The sequence below is a fragment of the Scyliorhinus canicula genome, chromosome 12, assembly GCF_902713615.1.
Source record: "Scyliorhinus canicula chromosome 12, sScyCan1.1, whole genome shotgun sequence".
NCBI classification, from domain to species: Eukaryota; Metazoa; Chordata; class Chondrichthyes; order Carcharhiniformes; family Scyliorhinidae; genus Scyliorhinus; species Scyliorhinus canicula.
In genome coordinates, this window is record NC_052157.1 from 44085342 (window position 1) to 44108133 (window position 22792).

The 22792-nt window shown below is 45.9% G+C and overlaps 1 protein-coding gene across 4 annotated transcripts in view; it reads left to right on the plus strand.

Moving 5' to 3' along the window:
• adamtsl3 (ADAMTS-like 3) overlaps positions 1-22792 on the plus strand; it is a 747154-nt gene that overhangs the window by 532805 nt on the left and 191557 nt on the right. For all 4 annotated transcript variants that reach the window (XM_038813229.1, XM_038813228.1, XM_038813227.1 and 1 more), the window contains 3 exons: positions 117-167; positions 18510-18714; positions 22229-22376. In XM_038813229.1, coding sequence (XP_038669157.1) covers positions 117-167; positions 18510-18714; positions 22229-22376 — 404 coding nt within the window. The remainder of the gene's footprint in view (positions 1-116; positions 168-18509; positions 18715-22228; positions 22377-22792) is intronic.

The window sequence follows — 22792 nt, forward strand, 5'->3', positions numbered from 1 at the left end:
TCAAACCTAGGCTTTTGTATTTGATTGAAAAATGTCTTTTTAAAATGTTTTAAATATGTGTATGAATATTAGAACCAGAATTTATTTTACCAAAATTAACTCTGTGTCTCCTACAGTGATGGCTTCAAGCAACTTGCAATTTATGATCATTTTCAGCCACTTCCTCGGTAGGTATAACTCCATGCTGTACACTGAGTTAATGTAATTATCAAATTACAGTCTACCAGACACTGTAAATATTATGGAGCTGTCAACGAACAATTTGAAGGACTAGTTTTTTTAGGTCCAAAAACAAGTAACAACTTCTTATTCAGTAATATTTATTGGAGAATATTTTGAAGGTATAGTTTTGCCTATCGATTTATTGACACCGTTACTTATTGTGAAATCTTTCTTTGAAATGAATTACTCGGCGTATATCACAGCAGTAATTTTTCCAGTTATATTCTCTCCTTTCTTTCCTTGTTTCACTGGGTCACAGATCAACCATGGATAAGGTGGGTAAATTGCTGCTCAATCTCCATGAGAACAATGGGCCGAAGAGCCTCTTGCTGTGTTAGAAAACTATGACTCTGGCCTTGATCCAGCAAATCCAGTAATGACCACTAATTCCCACAAGCAGCGGAAAAATAGGATTTGTATCGGCAAGATCTCAGTTTGAGATCTTCCCCAGCCCTCTCCGATGTCACAGTTGGGCCCTTTCTGGACGTGAATCTGATAGCTACTTTGCAATAAATTAACATACCATTAAAACGTTTGACGCTGTAGTATCCACCTGCAAAGTATTCCCCTCCCAACCCCCCAAGGCGTGACTACATGTTGGCGCAAATCACCGCGAATTTTCACAAACAAAACTCAGCCGTGATGACCATCCTGGGAGCTCGGCGGTGCCTCTAGTCCCTGGGGACTGAGGGACATGCCTGGTCGTTGCCCCCTATGCACTACCCCCCTGCCAATGGGCACTACTGGGGTACTGGAAGGGGGAGTTACCCATCTAAATTGGGGGGGTTTCCCCCTTCTACGTAGGTGTGAAGGTGTGGCGGCTCCTCTTATCCATTCTGATGGGGACGTGTCGTGTTGAGGGTTGATCCTCTTATCTGTCGAGGGGGTCCCAATGTCCATGGAGAATGGGAAGGGCCATGTCTGTGAGGGGGAGAGCTTAAATTTCACTTTGAGATCAGAGCGCCCTTTAAAATTGGCACCTCAATCATCTCAGATTCCCGGGTTTAGGCTCCCCGTCCCTCCAAGCTGGCTTTGTAATCCTCACCAGCACTTTGAAATTGCAGAGAGCTGTTTAATCAGGCTTTAAAAAGCATGTTTGAAGCCGGTGAGTTTCACACAGCTTTTCTCGCCTGAACCAGCACTCTGTGCAATATTGGAAAGATTGTAGCCCTGCCGCGGGATTCTCTGAACCCCCGCCGGGTCGGAGGATCGCTCAGGGCCGGCGTCAATCCCGCCCCCGGCGTGTCCCGAGTTCTCCGCCACCCGGGATTCGGCGGGGGCGGGAATCGTGCTGCGCCGGTCAGCGGGCCCCCCGCGGCGATTCTCCGGCCTGCGATGGGCCGATGGCACAGGCTGGTGCCGGGGTCCTGGGGGGGGGGTGCGGGGCGATCTGACCCCGGTGGCCTGGCCCACGATCGGGGCCCACCAATCGGCCGGCGGGCCTGTGCCGTGGGGGCACTCTTTTTTTTTCGCCTTCGCCATGGTCTTCACCATGGCAGAGGCGGAAGATACCACCTCCCCTGTGCATGCGCCGGTATGACGTCACCAGCCGCTGATGCTCCGGCACATGCAGGGACTTACGCCGGCCGGCGCAGTCCTTTCGGCCCTGGATTGCGTTGCACCAAAGGCCGTTCACGCCAGCCAGCCGAGCGGGAACCACTCCGGCGTGGGCCTAGCCCCTCAATGTGAGGGCTTGGCTCCTAAAGGTGCCCGCCCCGCACCTTTGGGGTGGTCTGACGCCGGAGTGGTTCACGCCACTCCAACACGCCGGGACCCCCGCCCCGCCGGGTAAGGTAGAATCCCGGCCCTGGACTCTAACCCTCTGAAAATGGCTACCAGGCGATACATCATTTGAGTTCTGCTTTTTTCACCTTGCTCACACTTGTCAGTTTTGACTTATCATTTTTCATATTTCTGAAATGACAGTTTCTTTGGGCAGAATATTAGGACAACTCCTGCCAGCGGGGTTTTACATTCCTGGCAAAGTCAATGGTCGAGAGGCTGAGTTAACCCCGCCACCAGGGCGGGGTATAAATACCCAGTACTCCCGGCGGTCGTCCTACTGTAATCGACCGTAGGGCTTAACATCTAGTATATTAAAGCCATAGTTTTGTACAGCAACTCGTCTTGCGTTCAATTGATGGTACATCACCCTCTTAATCCCTTTCTTCATTACTGCTTTCATGGTTCGCTCTCCCTTGCAGTACAGCTCCTAGAACTGCCCTTGTGTGGTCTCTGATGCACTGCTCTGAGCCACTAAATCAATTTTGTTCATTTCCCTGTGCTGTTCATGGGACGAAAGACCACAAGGCCCACCTCCTGGTTTCAAGTATTAGTGCGGTGAGCCTAGTGTGTGTACTGAGATACAGCCTCAAATCATAATTCATCATTCCCATTGTTATATTTGTTCACCAGAACATAACAATCTTAGCCTTGAGTCTGCCATTGTGGATTTTCCAGAAATTCAGCAAGCCTTTTTGGGATTTAAGGATATTTAGTTATTGTTGCACCAGAGGTGTTCAAATCATAAAGGATTTTGACTGGCTGGATAAGGAGAAATTGTCTCCACTGGTAGAGAGGCAACAGCCAGAGGATATAGTTGGCACAATAACCAGAAGTGATATGTGGAAACCATTTGTTTTAGTTTATGCAGTGAGTTGTTATGATCTGGATGAAAGCGTGAAGTAAGCAGAGTCAATAGTAACTTTCAAAAGAGAATTGGATAAATAGTTGAAGGGGAAATTTTCTCTGGCCCATGGGGGAAAGTGCAGGTGAGTGAGACTAATTTTCATGAGCTAGCAGAGGCTCGATGGGCCGAGTGGCCACCTTCCGTGCTGCATTGTTCCAGGCTTCTGAGAGCCAATTTTCCTCCTGGATCCTGGGATGTTTTACAAGGTGCGCTGCCAACACTGGCTGTTCATCATGTTGCTCAACAACCTCACAGCATCATGGTAACCCACAGTCAGATCTTGTTCAGTTGGTTCTGCAGGGTGCAGCTTTTCATCCAAACCTCAGCCAGTAAATTCATTGGAGCCGATCGTCTCCTTCACTGTAATTGCGGCAGAAAGCCAATTTGAATGCATAAACTGTATTTCCGATACACAATTCACCAATTTCCTGCAACAGAGCCGCTTCAAGAAATGTCTCAGCCCTATGTTCTTTGTCGCTAGTACAACAATGTTTAAGAAAGGGTATCTCAAAGTTTTGAACAATGAAGTGGAAAGGTTTGCTGAATGGTGTGCTAAATCAGTTAGCTCTGTATTAGATTGTGTATGTTATATTTTAGAGTAGCTTTAGGTTGAAGCTTTGTTCCATTTCCCCAAATATTGAGCAGAAAATTGTGGTATTGGAATTGCAATTTTACGTTGTGCATTTTTGTGGTTTGGAAATATCCCTACTGTTTTGTATCATAAGGATTGAGTTGTTTTCAGGATTCGCAGGAGATTACTCACGCAAGTTACTTCCAATTGCCTGCAATTTAAGAAATTATTTTTGCTTGAACCAGGCATAGACTCTCGGCTTCTCTTGATCAGTCATGATCACATTGAGGGCGTTAGGCTCGGGAGGCCAAATTGCCTACTCCCGCTCCTGGGTCATGTGTTCTAGGGAGGAGATGCTCTGGCTGATTTTTCAATCCAGCTCTTGGCCTGTAACATTGTAGGTAGCAGATGAGGAACATAGCCATGATAGAATGGTGGAGCAGACTCGATGGGTCGAATGGCCTAATTCTGCTCCTATATCTTATGAACTTATGAATGCTTGTGGGACTCTGGTGCTAGCTTCAGCAATACCAGAAGCTCAATTAAGGTAGTTGTGTCCTGTAAAGAAGATACTGGTAACAGATAAATAAACCAGTGGAATGCAATTTTCACTGCTATATTCTACAGATACACATTTAGGCTGCCTAATGTTAAGGTGGAAATCTTTGTTGGCATAAGATAATCACCAAGAAATGCAGCAGGGCATTGAGAAGAAACTCCTTGATGTACAAATGTGGAACTCACAACCACAAAGAGTGGTTGATATGAATATTCTAGATGCTTTAATGGGAACTTAGAAAAGCACACGGAGGAGAAGAGAATAGATGGTTCTGATGGTGGATTTAGACCAGACAAGAGGGAAGGAAACTTGTGTGGAGCATAAACGCCGGCACAGAGCGAGTGACCTGTTGGTGCACTGGATACCGAATATAGTCATAAGCCTAATATGTAACCTCCCTAGAAGCCATGGTTTGAACAAGTTCTGACAATATGTAAAGGCAAAGGCTCTACAAGGTAGCTTATTTAACATGATACGGAACACCCGATACTTGAGAAAATTTGTTCTCCTAAATTGCAGAATGTTCCAATTTAGCCTGAAGGTCATGTGTTAATGAAGCAACCACCAACAAATTATACTGGAGTCGACTGAGTGATGTTTATGAGGCTCACGTTCCAGGTCACTGAGATTAATTTGCTTTTGAAGTCAATTTGACCAAACTAGTCTCCTGACGACTTTGATTGATCGAATTGATTTATTGATGGCCTTGTTTATAAATGGGCCCCAATACACAGATGGGTTGATTGTATCTTATTTTATGGTATTCATTTGGCCACAACAATAGTGACTACACTTTAAGAGCATCTCACTAGCACAAACATGTGGAAGCCATCCTATAAATGCAAGTTACTTGTCTTTCCTTTCTCTCATATTTTGCAATGGAAGGCTACACTCATCCAATTGTAATATAAAGGTCTCAGTGGAATAGCTTGAAATTTATACATGCTGTATTTGTTAAGTGCTGAATAAAGCATTATATTGTATTTTACTCTTACAAAAGGTCAGGAGAAGGAAATCTATCTTAATCTGCATTAGATATTAGACGCAAAGAAATGTTGCATTGTTAAGTCTAATGGCACATGCTATCGAATAGCAAAGTCGATGAACATTTTCTTTTCACACAATTAACTTGAATAGTTTACTTTGTGCCAATCCAACTTACTTCTGATGCAACTCAAAGGGAAATTTAATTGCATTATTTCAGCAGGCAACATGATATCTGAAGAGCAATGCATTTTTTAAAAATTCATATTTAACGGGATGCGGACTTTGATGGCTAAACCAGCATTTACTGCCCATCCTTAATTGCTCTTGAGAAAGTGGTGGTGAGCTACCTTCTTGAATCACTGCAGTCCATGTGGTATAGGTACACCCATGGTGCTCTCTCCACGGGAGGGAGTTCCAGGATTTGAACCCAGCAACAGTGACGTTACAACGATATATTTCCAACTCAGGATGCTGTACAACTCGGAGGGAAAGTTCGAGTTGGTGGTGTTCCCATGTATCTGCTGCCCTTGTGATCGTGGATTTGGACGGTGGTGCCTAAGGAGCCTTGGTGATTTCCTGCTTGATGCTACCCGCTGTTGTGTTGTCCCAAGATGTCTGAAGTATTCAGGAGAAAGGGGCTAGCAGCCCTGCCCCAGTTGACCACAGCCATGCTAATGAGTGGGCCAAAGGCATTCCTGGGCCACGAACCTCATCTTCCAGGCCAGCGCGCTGAGGAAGTCCCCCGCGCATTTGCGGGTTGGCGTGGCTGAACTGCGCACGTGCGGGTTGGTGAGGTGCCGGGAAGGGAGGCTGGAGCGGCGTGAACCGCTCCAGCATCGTGCTGGCCCCCTGTTGGGGGCAGAATCGCTACTGCCCGTGCCTGTTTAGCGCCGTTGTGAATCGCGACGGCGTTCACGACGGCGTGAATACCCTGTCTCCATTTCGGAGAATCGCGCCCAGGATTTTGGGAAAATATTGTGATGTGAAAATGATTTCTGTTTTGCTATCCTTGATTCTTAACCTAAATTTTCTCTTGCATGAATTTCAATCATTCAAATTTTTAGATTCTAATTTTTTTTAAATATCTCTGCTCGTGTTTTTTTGGATCCTTATACCTTCCTAACTGCTTTTTAGGTCTTGCTACCTTCTCCATGTAGGTACCAACGACTTGGGTAGAATTAGGAAAGAGGTTCTGCTTAAGGAGTATGAGGAAAGCATGGGGGATTAGTTAACGCAGTTGACTGGATGGCTGGTTAACGATGCAGAGCGGCGCCAACTGCGTGTGTTCAATTCCTGTACCGGTAAGGTTATGCCTTCTCAACCTTGATCTTCGCCTGACCTGTGGTGACGCTCAGATTAAATCACCGCTGGTCAGATCTGAAAGGGGAGAGTAACCTATTGTCCTTGGGAACTATGGCGACTTTCAGGAAGAATGAGCAGACAAGGGTTAAATTATAAAGACAAACCTCAAAGGTAATACTATCGAGATTATTACCTAGGCCGCGAGCAATTTGGCACAGGGAAAATTAGATTAGAGAGTTAAATGCATGGCTGAATGATTGGTGTGGGGGAAATGGGTTTTGATTCATGGAACACTGACAGCAGTACTGGGAAAAGTGAAAGCTGTAACACTGGAGGAGGTTCTCAAGAATGATCCCTGGAATGAAGAGCTTGTCGTATGAGGAACGGTTGAAAACTCTGGATCTGTACTCATTGGAGTTTAGAAGGATGAGGGGGGATCTTATTGAAACTTTTTTTTTTAAATAATTTTTTTTTCTTATAAAGTTAGAGTACCCAATTCATTTTTTCCAATTAAGTGGAAATTTAGTGTGGCCAATCTGCCTAGCCTGCACATCTTTCGGTTGTGGGGGTCAAGCCCACGCAAACACGGGGAGAATGTGAAAACTCCACACGGACAGTAACCCGGAGCCGGGATTGAACCTGGGACCTCGGTGCCGTGAGGCAGCAATGCTAACCACTGCACAACCGTGCTGTCCTTAAAATAAATCTAGAGTACCCAATTCAATTTTTCCAATTAAGGGGAAATTTAGTTTGGCCAATTCACCTACCCTGCACATCTTTGGATTGTGGGGATGAAACCCACGCAAACACGGGGAGAATGTGCAAACTCCACACAGACAGTGACCCAGAGCCAGGATCGAACCAAGGACCTTGGCGCCGTGAGGCAGCAGTGCTGTCCACTGCGCCACCGTGCTGTCCTTTCTTATTGATACTTAACAGGTTACTGCTAGGCCTGGATAGAGTAGACGTGGAGAGGATATTTCCACTTGTGGGAAAAACTAGAACCGGGGCGGAACCAGGGGCGTCAATCCCGCCCCGACATGTCCCGAATTGGCGGGGGCGGGAATTGCGCCGCGCCGGTTGGCGGACCCCCCGTGGCGATTCTCCGGCTGACAGGACTTTCCCGCCGGCATGGTTTAAACCACCTCTCTTACCGGTGGGATTGGCAGCCCGGGCAGACTCCGGGGTCCTGGGGGGGGGGGGTCACGGGGCGATCTGACCCCGGGGGTGCACCCACGGTGGCCTGGCCCGCGATCGGGGCCCACCGATTGGCCGGAGGGCCTGTGCCTTGGGGGGCACTCTTTTACTTCCGTCCCCGCCATGGCCTTCACCATGGCGGAGGCGGAAGAGACCCCCTCCCCTGCGCATGCGCCGGTATGACATCAGCAGCCGCTGACGCACCGGCACATGTGCGGACTTATGCCGGCCGGCCAAGTCCTTTCGGCCCCGGCTGACGTGGCACCAAAGGCCATTCACGCCAGCCGGTGAAGTGGAAACCACTCTGGTGCGGGCCTAGCCCCTAAAGGTGCAGAGAATTCCGCACCTTTGGGGAGGCCCGACGCCGGAGTGGTTCACGCCACTCCGACACGCCGGGACCCCCCCGCCCCGCCGGGTAGGGTAGAATCCCGGCCCAGAGATCACAATGTCAAAGAAACGATCCTTTGAAAAAGAGATAAGGAGGAATTTCTTCAGCCAGAGGATGGTGAATCTGTGGAACTCTTTGCCGTCAAAGGCTGTGGAGGCCAAATCACAGGATGTCTTTAAGACAGAGATAGATAGGTTCTTGATTAATAAGGAGATCAGGGGTTATGGGGCGAAGGCAGGAGAATGGGGATGAGAAAAATATCAGCCATGATTGAATGGCGGAGCAGACTTGATGGGGCGAGTGGCCTAATTCTGCTCCTATGTCTTATGGTCTTATGGGGTGGGCTTCACCTGAACTCAGCTGGGACCAGGTGAAAGGGGGGGAAGAAATGTAAAACAATTATACTCACCAGGGAAAGTGGACTGAGGAAATGATTAGAATTAAATGTTGACAAGTCCCCAGGTCCTGATGGTCTCCATTCCAGGGCCGTAAAAGAAGTGGCTGCTGAGATAGTAGATGCAGTGGCTTTATTTTACCAAAATGTCCAAGATCTTGGAAGTGTTTAATCGGATTAGGAACTAGTGATTATAAGTCCTCTATTTGAGATATGTAGGAAGCAGAAAGGTGAGAAATATAGAAATTTTAGAAAATCTTAATGAAACTAGGCAGAGTCAACATGGTTTTCTGAAAGGGAGGTCTCACTTGACTAATTTATTACAGTTCTTTGAGGAAGTAACACACAACATGGATATAAAAGAAAACCTGCAGCTTTGGTGGATTATATTCACTGGAGTTTAGAAGAATGAGGTGGGGTCTCACAGAAATCTATAAAATTCCCAATTTTCCCCCGGCGCCCAATTATCCGTCCCATCCGGGCATCGCGGGGCAGAGAATCTAGCGCAAGCTGTCTGCAAAGGGTTAGAGATCGGTTAAATGAATGGGCTAAAGCTTGGCAGGTGGAATATAATGTGGGAACATGTGACCCCGTCCACTTTGGCAGGCAGAATTGAAAAGTAACATATTATCTAAATGGAGCGAGATTGCACAACTCTGAGGTACCGGTGGACCTGGATGACCTGGTCCATGAATCGCAAAAGGTTAGTACGCAGGTACAACGAGTGATTAGGAGAGCAAATTAAATGTCAGCATTGATTGCATATGGAATGGAATATAAAACGAGGGACATTTTGCTACCATTGGTGAGACCACATCTGGAATGTTCTGCTTATTTAATACCTGAGGAAGGAACTGTGTTCCGAAAGCTAGTGATTCGAAACAAACCTGTTAGACTTTAATCTGGTGTTGTAAGACTTCTTACTGTTATTCAATAAAGACTAGAATTCAATCAGAAGCTGCGCAGAGATGGATTACTCAGCTGATTCCTCAGATGAAGCAGTTATGAGGAACAGTTGGACAGATAACTGCTTTCAATTGCGTAGGCCCTAATCTTTGGATCTCCACTTCTTCCTCTCTCTTTCTCTTTCTGCTCCTTGAATATGCTTCTTGAAACCCCTCCCTTATGACCACCTGTCCTCGTATCTCCTCCTGTAGCTTAGTGTCAAATATTGTTTGGTAACTGTGAAGGGGTTTTGGTGCTACTTAAATGCAAGTTGTTGGTGTTGATCACTCCTGTATTGTTGGCTGTGAAATAGGTCACTAGTTTATAAGCAGGGAACTATTTATGCTGATTCACATTGCAAGCTGGAGTGCCTGGATTCATTTCACAGCTTTGACTATCTGTGCTTGAACTGTTATCAAATAGAAGACCACCTGTTTCATCCAGGTTACAGGTAAAACACCAAACAGCAGATAATAAAAGTGAAGCCAGAACTACTGAGCTTTTCCAGCATTTTCTGTTTTTATTTCAGATGAGGTAGACATGCCCAATTCAAGGAAGGACAGTTTGGTAGGGATTGCAAAAGGAAAGCGTTCGTCCCAGAGACCGGACATTCAACCTTCCAGAATTATCCAGTTCTTTGGAGTCAAAGACTCATCCTTTGAATGCAAATGAAATAGTAATCTGGCAAAAGAAATACAGGTGATAGGAGCAGAATTCTTTTCAGTTAGCGAGAAGTTAACCCCTGGAATGCACTGCCTGAGAGTGTGTCGGAGGCAAGTTCCATCAAAGCATTCAAAAGGGAACTCGACTGTTATTTGAAAAGGAAGAATGTGCAGGGGTATTGAGAGAAGGCGGGGGAATGGTCCGCTCATTTGGAGAGCCAGCGCAGCCACAATGGGCCAAATGGCTGTGCTGTAACAATTCTGTGACTCAGTGATCTGCTAACCAACCCAGTCATTATATTGATGAAGGTCATGGACTCTGCACAGCACCTCTCTGCTCTTTAGTCAAGGGCTTATACAATACTGTGGCACCAGATTTTGGGATAATACACATTTACTGTCAACTGATTTCAATATGTATTTTTGGTCCGACAGGATATAGATAAGAGAACATACGGAAATAGATAAATATATAATTAAGGTACACTTTCCGCGCAGAGTGCAGAGTAAGGAAGAATAGTATGACGGGTATAATATCACTCTCACCAAGATTTTTATTTTGTAAAGTGTAGCAGAATGCAATTTGACACATAGTTTTTCACAGTGTTGATTTGTGTGTCTGTTTGTGTTTAGGTTTTCATTAGTGGTTTGAATGTGGCAGCTCGTTCTCTAACACTCTATGCCAGTTACTAGGTGCTGACAACCTTGTTATAAAAATGGTCAACGGGAAATCAAATTTAAATCCTTTCAGTTGCTGCTCACAATTTTCTTTCAGTTAGTTTCTTTGTTGTTTTTTTAAAACCAACCTTCACTGTTCCAGTAAATCAGTCTCATTCAGCACAATCCTGCCTCTAATTTCATTAATTGTTTTTATTTCCTTTTACGGTTTTGTTGTGGCCTGTTTTTTTTTTGAGTGTTTGGAGGAGTGGAGTGAGTTACTAATGGGCTGCCTCAGGGCACAGATGGCTTCCAATCTTACTCGCATGTTGCAGCTGCCTGAGATGTTTTGCACATTTATGATTTCACCAGTCTAATTTAAATGGTGCTCGCCCCATATGTGATTTATTGAGCAAATATTTTTGAAATCACTTAACATGAAATCAAGTGATGATTTTCTGACCATAAAGTTCAACATTCCTCAATGTTATTTGTACTCAAAGTTGGATCGCTATCTGGGCTGATTTGCTGTCCAATCATTTCTTCACTTGTTAAAGTGAAAGCCTAATTTCAGATTAAGACACAGCAGTAGAACTATTGATTTGTGGATGCAGTAAAACTTCATGAATAACTTGGTCTTACGCAGGATGGAATTATTATAGAGCAACAGAGGTTTACAACACCGAAGGAGGCCATTTGGCTCCTCGTCCTTGTCAGTCGACAACCGCGAAGTGAAATGAAATGAAAATCGCTTATTGTCACAAGTAGGCTTCAAATGAAGTTGCTGTGAAAAGTCCCGAGTCGCCACATTCCGGCACCTGTTCGGGGAGGCTGGTACGGGAATTGAACCATGCTGCTGGCCATCCCTTGGTCTGCTGTAAAAGCCAGCTCTTTAGCCCTGTGCTAAACCAGCCCCAACTAGCCACCTGGTTTCATCCCACTTCCCACCCTCAGTCCATAGCCCTGTCGATTACGGTGCTTCTTGTGCCTCTCTCAGTACATTTTAAATGTTATGTGGATTCTTCATCTCCACCTTCCTTTCAGGCAGCAATCCCGAACACCCCCAAGCCTCTGGGTGAATGAATTTCCTCTCGAAACCCTTTAAATCTCCCACCTCTTAGCTTGAATTGATTTCCTTACTACGGGCGAAGGAGAAAGGGGCCTTCCTATCATCTTCTTCAGTTCTCTGCCCAATGCCAGTTTTGACCCACTATATCACGACTTTCATCCTCGTCAACCCCCAAAAAACACCGAACCCAGAAAGGGGATTTTACCCCGTGCAGTTGGCACCAATCTGATCCACACCGTGCACCTCCCCTGCTCCACCCCACCATCCCCATCACCCCATCCCACCCTCCTAGGAATCTGAGTTTCTGTGATAACGTTTACTTTTACATGCATGTTGTAGCCCGGGGCTCTGAACAGTGATGGTCAAGGCTCCAGTTTTTTTTCCATCACTTGGGGTTGACCAGGAATCTCTCCTGCAATTGGCATATGTTGGAAGGATTTCCAAGTTGATGCTCAATTTGTTTGGCTGTGCTATGAAGGCACTTTGCCTGACCATCAAGTCATGGGTAGGACTTTACCCAGAGCTTAGAGGTTGGGACACTACCCATGCATCACAAGACCTCAGCACTCTACCTCGATCACTCAATTTTATATACTTCAATTAGGTCTCCCTCGGCATCCTCTGTTCCAAATTAAAAAGCTCCAGCTTATCCAAACATCTCTCTTAACTAAAGCTCTCCAGCCCAGGGCTCTCTAGTGCAACCACATCATTCCTGTAGTGATCAGAATGCATGCAGTACTCCCAGTAGTGGCCAACTACCTGTGGGTGGCACAGTGGCTAGCACTACTGCCTCACAGCTACAAAGACCTGGGTTCGAATCCGGCCTTGGGTGACTGTCTGCGTGGAGTTTCCACATTCTCACAGTGTCTGCATGGGTTTCCTCTGGGTGCTCCGGTTTCCTCCCATGGTCAAAAGATGTACAGGTTAAGTGGATTGGCCATGCTAAATTGTCCCTCAGTGTCCAAAGGCTAGGTGGAGTTATGGGAATAGGGCAGGGAGTGGACCTCAGTGGGGTGCTCTTTGGAGGATCGGTGGAGACTTCATAGGCCGAATGGCCTCCTTCTGCACTGTAGGGATTCTATGATTCCAACCCAGACAACATCCTGATGAATCACCTCTGCACCCTCTGTACATAGAACAGTACAGCACAGAACAGGCCCTTCGGCCCTCGATGTTGTGCCGAGCAATGATCACCCTACTCAAACCCACGTATCCACCCTATACCCGTAACCCAACAACACCCCCCCCTTACCTTACTTTTTAGGACACTATGGGCAATTTAACATGGCCAATCCACCTAACCCGCACATCTTTGGACTGTGGGAGGAAACCGGAGCACCCGGAGGAAACCCACGCACACAGACAGTGATCCAGCCGGGAACTGAACCTGGGACCCTGGAGCTGTGAAGCATTTATGCTAACCACCATGCTACCGTGCTGCCCACGGTAGTGTAATCACTTCCTTAATGTCGTGTGAAACTGCAGATAGCACTCCAGCTGTCAGTGTTACATGCAGCTCCCTCATAACCACCCTGCTCTTATATTCTGTGCATCCTTTAATAAAGGCAATATCCCTTCTTAACTGCCTTATCTACCTGTCCTGCTCTCTTCAGGGATCTATGCACATGCACACCAAAGTATCTCTGATCATCTGTACTTCCTAGGGTTCTACCGTTCATTGTATATTCCTTTGCCTTGTTAGTCCTCCCAGAATGCATTACCTCACACTTTTCTGGGCTGAAATCCTATTTGCCACTGTTCTGCTCATCTGAGCAGCCTGTCTATATTGTCCCCAGGCTGTAACCAAAGCCTTTCCTCGTTTTTACCATGCCACCAATGTTTGTGTCACCTGTGAACTTACTGATCATACCTCCTACATTCATGTTGAGATGATAAAATGTATACCACAAACAGCATAGGACCCAGCACTGATCCCTACGCTACACCACTGCACACAGGCTTCCAGTCACAAAAACAATCTTGAACCATCACCTTCTGCCTCCTGCCACGAAGCCAATTTTGGATCCAATTTGCTAAATTGCCCAGTCCCCCATGAGAGACCTAGTCAAAAGCTTTACTGAATTCCATGTAGACTACATCAACTGCACTTCCCTCATCTATACTTCTAGTCACCTCCTTGAAAAATTGAATCAAATTTGTAAAACATGATCTCCCATTGACAAAGCCATGCTGACTGTTCTTGATTAACCCTTGCCTCCCCAAGTGGAGATTGATTCTGTCCCTCAGAATTTTTTCCAGTAGTTTCCCAACCACTGAAGTTAGATTCACTGGCTGAGAATTTTCTGGTTTATCCCTACCACTCATCTTGAATAATGATACTACATTAGCTGTCCTCCAATCCTCTGGCACTACTTCTGTGACCAGAGAAGATTTGAAAATTATTGTCAGAGCCTCTGCAATCTCCTCCCTGGCCTCACACAGCCTGGGATATATCGCATATGGGCCTGGAGATTTATCCATGTTTAAGCCCATTAAAAGTTAATACCTCCTCCCGCTCGATGTTAATTTGTTCAGGTACATCACAGTTCCCATCGCAGATTTTTATACCGACAATATCCTTCCCCTTAGTGATTTAAAACCACGCCTATATTCTCTGGCTCCACACAAATATTGCCATGTTGGTTCCTAATGGCCCCACTCTTTTCCTGGTCATCCTCTTGCCTTTAATATATTTATCAAACACCTTGGGATTATCCTTTATTTTACCTGCTCGTGCTTTTTCATGCTCCTCCTTCGCTCTCTTAATGTCTTTTTTAAGTAAACCCCTGCACTTTCTTTTTGTTTAAATGTTTTTATTGGGTTTTATGCATGATATACTTACAAATGTACACACAGAAAAAAAACAGAGGAAGTAAAGAAAATGAATTTCATAACACTTGGCAGAAAAGGGGGGCTTTCTCTACCCCCCTTCTCTCTTTTTTATACAAAAGAAACAAAACATAACCGGGTGGAAGGGGCACCTGGGTGTTGACCGGATCTCTTGGTTGATTTTTTTGTCCATTTGCCTCAGCTTCGGCCATCTGTCGTTCCTTCTTCCTGCTCTTCCTTGCTGTCTTTCGCCTTGCTGTGCTTGTTGTGGTCGTTGTCGTTTCCTGTGCCTGCCCCCATTTTGTGTTCCCACCTCTTTCCTCCCTGCTGGATCCCCTCTTTTGTTCTTATTCCCTTCTCCTCCCACCCCCTTTTTCTCTGCTACTCCCATTTCTTTCCTGCTGGGTTTGGCTACTCCCTCTTGCTCCACCCCCCCCCCCCCCCACCTACCTCCCTCCCTTCCATCATGTCCTGGCTATTTTCCCCTGGCTGTTGCCTACTTGTTTGTTTGTTTGTTTATTTGTTGGCCACAAACAGGTTCCGGAACAGTCGGGTGAATGGCTCCCGTATTTTGAGGAAGCCATCTTCCTCTGAAACTTCTACTAGATACCAGGCTTCATTCCCTTATATGGGCTACCGGGACTTGATGGTCTGAGTTATAAGGAGAGGCTGGATAGGCTGGGAATTTTTTTCCTGGAGCGTAGGAGGCTTAGGGATGAACTTATAGAGGTCTATAAAATACTGAGGAGCATCGATAAGGTAGATAGTCGACATCTTTTCCCAAAGGTAGAGGAGCCTAGAATCAGAGGGCATAGGTTTAAGGTGAGAGGAGAGAGACACAAAAGAGACCAGAAGTGAAATGTCTTCACAGAGACGGCGGTGAGCATCTGGAATGGGTTGCCAGAGGCAGTGGTAGAGGTGGGTCCAATTTTGTCCCTTAAAAAGCAATTAGACAGTTACATGGGCAGGGTGGGTATAGAGCGATATGGGCCAAATGGAGGCAAGTGGGACTAGCTTAGTGATAGAAACTGGGTGGCATGGACAAGCTGGGCCAAAGGGCCTGTTTCTGTGCTATAAACAACTATGACTCTATGACTCTATTCCCTAAAACCAGGCCCAGCACCACCACCCCCGCTCTTGTGGGATGTTCTACATATTTGCATAAAAAGCTCTCCTGGATGTATTTTAAGAATTCCACCTTCTCTACGCCTTTCACATTTTGACTATCCCAGTTAATATTGGGGAAGTTGAATTCCCCTACTATTATTATCCTATTATTTTTACATTTCTCTTAGATCTGCCTACATATCTGCCCTTCTATATCTCCCTGACTGTTTGGGGCACCTTGTACAATCTCAGAAATGTAATTGCCCTTCTTTTGTTTCCAAGTTCATTTGATGAGCCTTCTAAAATGTCATCCCTTCTCACTGCAGTAATTGAATCCTTGATCAATATTGTGACACCATCTCCTCTTTTACACTCCCCCTGCCTTGCCTGAAGATTCTACACCCCGGAATATTGAGCTGCCAGTCCTACTCCTCCTTCAACCATGTTTCTGTGATAGCAATAATATCATATTCCCATGTGTTAATCAACATCCGCAATTCATCTGCCTTACTTGCAATACTCCTTGTATTAAAAGCAGTCCCATCAATGCTGGGGCGGCAGAGTAGTTAGCACTGCTGCCTCACAGTTCCAGGGTCCTGGGTTAATCCCGGCTTCGGGTGACTGTCTATGTTTGTACCTTCTCCTCGTGTCTGCGTGGGTTTCCTCCAGGTGGTCTGGTTTCTCCAACAGTCCAAAGATGTGCAGGTTAGGTGGATTGGCCATGATAAATTGCCCCTTAGTGTCCAAAAGGTAAGGTGGGGTTATGGGGATCGGGTGGAGGCATGGGCTTAAGTAGGGTGCTCTTTCCAAGGATCGGTGCAGACTCGATGGGCTGAATAGCCTCCTTTGGCATTATAAATTCTATGATCCAGCCTTTGCCGAACTACTCCATTGTGCCTTACCCTGTCTATAACCACTCTGCCTTCCAGACTGACTTGGCTTTTCTTCTATATTTTGCTCTGTATCCACCTACTCTCCCCGCAAGGATTTAGTTCACTTCTGCTTCAGGTGCAATGCATCGAATGGGCATTTTAATTGGTGCTGGTTCGGTTACAAGTCCGAATTGTACTAATCTGCTGGGAAGCAATCTGCTATTTTATGCAAATAAATGCATTAAGCAAGGGGATTCTGTGTACAAAAGAAATAATTGTTCAAATCTGTCTACAAAGGTGCAAGTTAAAGGTCCGTAATTCATAGAACTCAAAGTCGGAAAGAATTAGTGACATTGAAACAAGACTATCTAAATAAAAAGCATGCTGAGTATTGTCCAAAAATTACCTTGAGCAAATTTATGATACCAATTGTATAATTACTTGGGTCACATTTATTTCCTCAGCCATTAAAACTGAGGTGTTAATCTGCTTATTTTGCAGAGAGGAATTTGGTGCAAATGCACTTGAATATTTCTCATTGCAAGTGTGGTGGCTGCTCATTTGTAAATGAGTGCGGTCTAAGTTTGTTCAGAATAATTAAAGGCCTGTGAAGTGTAGTCACTGATGTAATGTAGAAAACAAGGCAATCAATTTGTGCAGTGAGTTTTGCACACGTCAATACAATCATGGTGCGGGTAATTTGTTTTTGTAGGCGGTGAGGAGGATTTTGCAGGCATCAGACAGAGGAATTGCAGTCTACAATTTTGGTCCATTATACGTAAATCAAAGAATCACATTAAAAAAAAGAAATCTTTGGGCCCAACTAGTTTTTCTTCGCTGCTTTAAAAAAGCCATTTGTTAACAGGCTAAGTGCGGCAGCCAGCAGTACAGGGAAATCTGGAACGCAGGTTTTATAAGCTCTGCTATCAGTATCGCTATGATTGGCCTACAGAAGGATATGATTATGTTAGTTTTCCCTGACTGCGAAGTTAAGATTCCAGATGTTCCTTGGCATCCCAAATAGTGTCCAAACAGAAAATTAACCAGAAACATGCCCCACAGTGGCAGACACATTCAAATGGCAGGAGTCCTGCAACTGAAACTCAAACCATATGGTTACTGAGGCAGCTGCTCTGCTACCCGTTTTACTGTTACTTTAACCAACAGGCACCCTCATTCTCACAAGTTATGGACATTTCAGATATCCCCAATAGTTCCTTTCTGGATTTGCACGGTGCTCCATAGGTAGAACTCACTTGTAATTAAATACATTTTGTTACATAACTGATTGATGGTGGTGCAATGGTATTGTGACTGGACTAGAAATCTGGAGGCCCAGGCTTACGCTCTTGTACCTGAACCTGCACATCCCTGGATACTAAAGGGACAATTTATCATGGCCAATCCACTTAACCTGCGCACCTTTGGACTGTGGGAGGATACCGGAGCAAACACATGTAGACACGGGGAGAATGTGCAAACTCCACATAGTCACCCAAGGTTGGAATTGAAACCGGGTCCCTGGCGCTGTGAGGCACCGGTGCTAACCAGTGTGCCGCCATGCTGCCATCAGTTGCAGTCCAGTCTGTGTTTAGAGCAAGGTGCTGGATGTCCTAACATTGCACCAGGTTTGGGGATGAAGTAAAAAACTGGACAGGATCAGAGCTAGAACTACAACACTAATATGCATTCCCTAACTTGTACTCACATTGGACAAGATGGCTTGCTGACAACAGCATCTTTGAAGGAATCTTAAAGTAACAAGGCAACTTTTAGTGAGTTAGTCGCTTTACAGATATCTATAAGGATCAGTAAATGTTTTACAGGTCAGTTGTGTGATGTATTACCTTAGTGAATCTGCTGTAACATAGCATGTCTTCTGCATTCAGGCTCCCCGGTAGTGAACATCATAAACATCAGAAAATGTAATCCAGGATTTCCATCCCAATGAGCAGTATCAGGGGAGATCTTCTAATGCGTGCAAAATTTATTCTAATGATGTTTATCTGACCTATAATGTTTATCTAATGTTTATTTGACTGCTTTTTTGTTTTACCAGTTGGGAAAGCAACCCTTGGACTGCATGCTCAATTTTCTGTGGAGGTGGAATACAAACAAGAAGTGTTCCCTGTGTTGAAGAGAACATGTATGGTGAAATTATCCCAGTGGAAGAGTGGAAGTGTATGTACACTTATAGACCTGCAGGAATTCAAAACTGCAACCTTTTTGACTGCCCAAAATGGATCGCCATGGAATGGTCACCAGTAAGATATATACATTTTTAAGCTCTTCACTCTATAATTTTGTTGGTTATAATCGGTTATCCCTGTGTAAACTAAATCTGTTAAAAACTAAGATTATATGCCAGCAATCCCTCACATGTTTCTCTGCCAGTGTTAAAGCTCTCCAATGTTAAAACCTGAGCTGAATAATGCAAACCAATGCTTCACCATTTTGATAACAACAGTGTCAGTGAAATATCATTATTAAATTTATATGTGTGTGAGTGTGAACGGGTGTGACTAAATTATTTAGACTGAAGACAGTTAGGCTAAAAGATTACAAGCATCAAAATGGAGTTAGGTGCGAAAGCAAGTGTTTTGAACTTGAAATTGAGCAGGGCTAAGATGGGAACAGTGAGCAACGTCAATGAAAATTTACATTGGGAAGATAAGGGAAGTGGCTTGAAGGTAACTCAAAAGAAACGTGTACAATTGGAGGAGACTGTAAATGAAACAAAGCAAAGTATGAAAGCTTATGTTTGCCCAAAAGTAATGGTCATAAAAAGACTTGTAAATTCTGAGAAAAGGAATGTCTAAAGGAAGGTAAAACAATAGAGTTCAAGATGAAAGAGAAAAAACATATTTAAAGAGAGGTGGAAGACTGTATCAGTAAGTATGGTTATCAAATCTTGAAGTAGTGTGCGCTGGAAACAGATCTGCAAAGAAACGGCTGACTCCACCCTCAGAGAAAAGTGTTTGTGTCAGCAAGATTCTGGAGACAGGCTTTATTGAATAAGAGAGAGAGAAACCTTGCGCAAGACTTCTCCTATAGTAATTGTTAGGCCACCCTGGGAAGTTTGTGGTCAATTCCAGCCCCATGTGCCCTAGAGTCATAACACAAGTGAATTAACCAATAATTCTTTTCTACATTCCTGAAATCTTTGGACCTTGATTTATAACAAGAATAATGGTGATATATGCAGTAAATGCAGCTGAATAACAACAAGCTAACCTTCCACCACTGTCCCACACTCTACCCACGCACACTCAAGACAGCCGGACACAGAGGGCGGAGGGGAGGGGTGAAAATAAGAAGGTTGATGGTCAAAAGATAAGGGGCGCGATTCTCCGTGCCCACGACGGGTCGGAGAATAGCGGGAGGGCGTCCCCGACATTTTTCACGCCCTCCCGCTATTCTCCCCCCCCCCCCCCCCCCCCCCCACGGCCGCCCCACACACGAATCGCTGCTCACTGTTTTTTACGGTGAACAGCGATTCTCCCCAGGACGATGGGCCGAGTTCCCAGGCCTATACAACCATTTTTACGGCAGCAAACACACCTGCTTGCTGCTGTCGTAAGAACGGCCGCAACATGCCCGTTCTGGGAATCCAGGGCCCCGGTTGGCACGGCTGTACCACGGCCGTGCCAAGGGGGGCATGGGCCCGCGATCGGTGGGCTCTGTCCCTATGCGTCCTTTCTCCCTCCGCCGCCCTGCAGGATCAGTCCGCGGGGTAGCCGAGGGAGATGACGACCCCGCACATCCGCGAGTTGGAGCCGTCCAATCCGCGCATGCGCGGATGATGTCTTCGTGTGCGTCAGCCGGCGTGACGCTTGGCGCGTGGACTTAGCGACGGTCGCTAAGCCCGCGATGCCGTGCTTCACGGGGCCCCCCTGCTAGCCCCGCCCGGGGGGGAGAATCGGGTCCCGGGAGGGGGCACGGAGGCTGCCGTGAAACACAGCCAGTTTCACGGCAGCCTTTACGATTCGCCGCATTTGCAGAGAATCGCGCCCAAGAGTCTTTGCTTCCAATGATGGCTCTCAAGTCTTTGCAGTTCCAAGAGAATGGCACTCCGACCTACTGGTGAGAAAGAGAATCCTCACAGTGGCCATATGGAGAGGGTTTAGCTGGATCTTTTGAGAGAAATAGTTGGAATCCTCCACCCAGCCTGCAAAATCAAAAGTGAAACTAAAATGGAACCTTGTGGCTCTGAGAACATTCTAGTCTGTCATTCCAATCACCGCCTGTCATCATGAAAAGCTCACGGCGGTATTCTCAGCTCCCGATAAAAATCGGGATGGCCGTCGTGAAATCGGCCGAGCTTCGCGATGGCCTCGGGGCCTGCTCCCCGCACCTAATTCACCCCCACCCGGGGGGCTAGGAGCGGGCCCCCGTCGTTCCCGGCCGCGACCTCGTCGTGCCGGAAATGATGTGGAAACGGCGATTCTGATGTCATCCGCGCATGCGCGGGTTGCCGGTTCCAACGCACGCATGCACGGATGACATCAGCGCGCAGACGGCACGAACCCACGCATGCGCGATGCCGTCTTTCTCCTCCGCCGCCAGGCAAGACGTGGCGGCTTGATCTTGCCGGGCGGCGGAGGGGAAAGAGTGCGTCCGTTTTGGACGCTGGCCCGACGATCGGTGGGCACCGATCGCGGGCCTGTCCCCTCCCGAGCGCAGTCGCTGTGCTCCCGTCCAAATCGGGCCCCTAGATGCCCCAAACGGGAATCTGGAGCCTGTTTGACGACGGCAGTGACCAGGTGTGGTTGCTGCCATGGTGAAACGGGCGTGAAGGGCCGGCCGCTTGGCCCATCGGGCTCGGAGAATCGCCGTTCGCCGTGAAAAACGACGAGCGGCGGTTTTTCCGAGCCGGGGGGGGAGAATCACTGGGTGCACCAGTAAAAAATATTGGGAGGCCCTCCCACGATTCTCCCACGCCACGTGGGGAGTGGAGAATTCCGCCATCAGTCTTTTGAGCCAAATCAATGAAACCGAGACCCAGCCTATCTCTAATCATCAGCCTATAATAGCGCAGCTTTCTGGAATCTGCTTGTTTGAATTAAATGCTGCTTTGCCTTAAAGCCACAGGTCCAGTAAATATCCATGGATCAGAAATGTAATGGCAATAATAAAAGAAAGGGGGAAACAAGGGAATGGGCAGGGAATAAACAAGAAGTAACAGGAAGGATCCTTACACAGTGAATATGTGATAATATTGCTGGAATTACTGTTGTTCAAACAGGATGTATAGCTCTGAGTTAATTAAGCAGACATTGTTTTCGGAAATGTTTGTTAGAAGTAACGTTAACTGCAAAAGTAATCTTGTGTCTTTAAGTTTAATTTTATTCCTTTTTTTAAATAAATGTTTACATTTAGTTTTTTAAATCTTCACAAGTGGTTTGAAATTATTTCTTCTGACGTCAGATATCTTCTGATAAATACAAAATACAAATTGCAAATTGTTGTGGTAGCTTGTTAAAGTTTCCCTTTGGAATTTGGGCAACCTGGCACTCACCACCTGGCCAACATCATAACAAATGAGCCTCTGTTAAATGTTAATAAAAACATTATGGAGAGAGGGTAGAATATGAAAACTTAAAAAATTGTTTTGTGTATGATTATAATGTGGATAAGAAAACTAACACGTCTGCACTGAAATATTTTTTGTAGTAGAAATGAAAGAGAACAAGAGTACCATTAATTAGATTGTTTTAACAATTGATAAGTACTCCCTATGAACAAGAAGCAGTTAAGAATCGCTGTGTTTCTTTACAGTGCACAGTGACATGTGGACGAGGACTGCGCTACAGAGTTGTGCTCTGCATAGACTACCGAGGTCAACATACAGGGGGGTGTAATTCGCAGCTAAAACCACACATAAAGGAGGAGTGCACTGTGCTAATTCCATGTTATAAAGCAAAAGGTAATTATATAACAAGATGCTCTCTGTAAAACAACTCTATTGTTCCACAATTTGCGAAATGAAAGGAATGATTAAGTAGAGTAAACTTGGATACAGTTCTAAAGATCCAATAGTTTCATCCACAAAGAGCTTAATTATCGTTTGTTTTTTAATCTCATGGATGTCATATTTTCTAAAATACGTCGCACTTTTCTGACCTGTTGCCTGCTCCTACTGCCCTTTACAAATAGCACCCTTTCACAGACTCAGCTATTGGCTGATTCATGAATTCTGTAAGAGGCATAGGACAGGGTCTCTCTCTACCACCCCCCCCCTTCCCCCCCACAGCGGGTTTTGTGGCGCCCGCCATTAGCCGAAGGTGGAATCTTCCGGGCCCGCCGCTGTCAGTGGGGTTTCCCGTTTCCCATTGTCTGCAC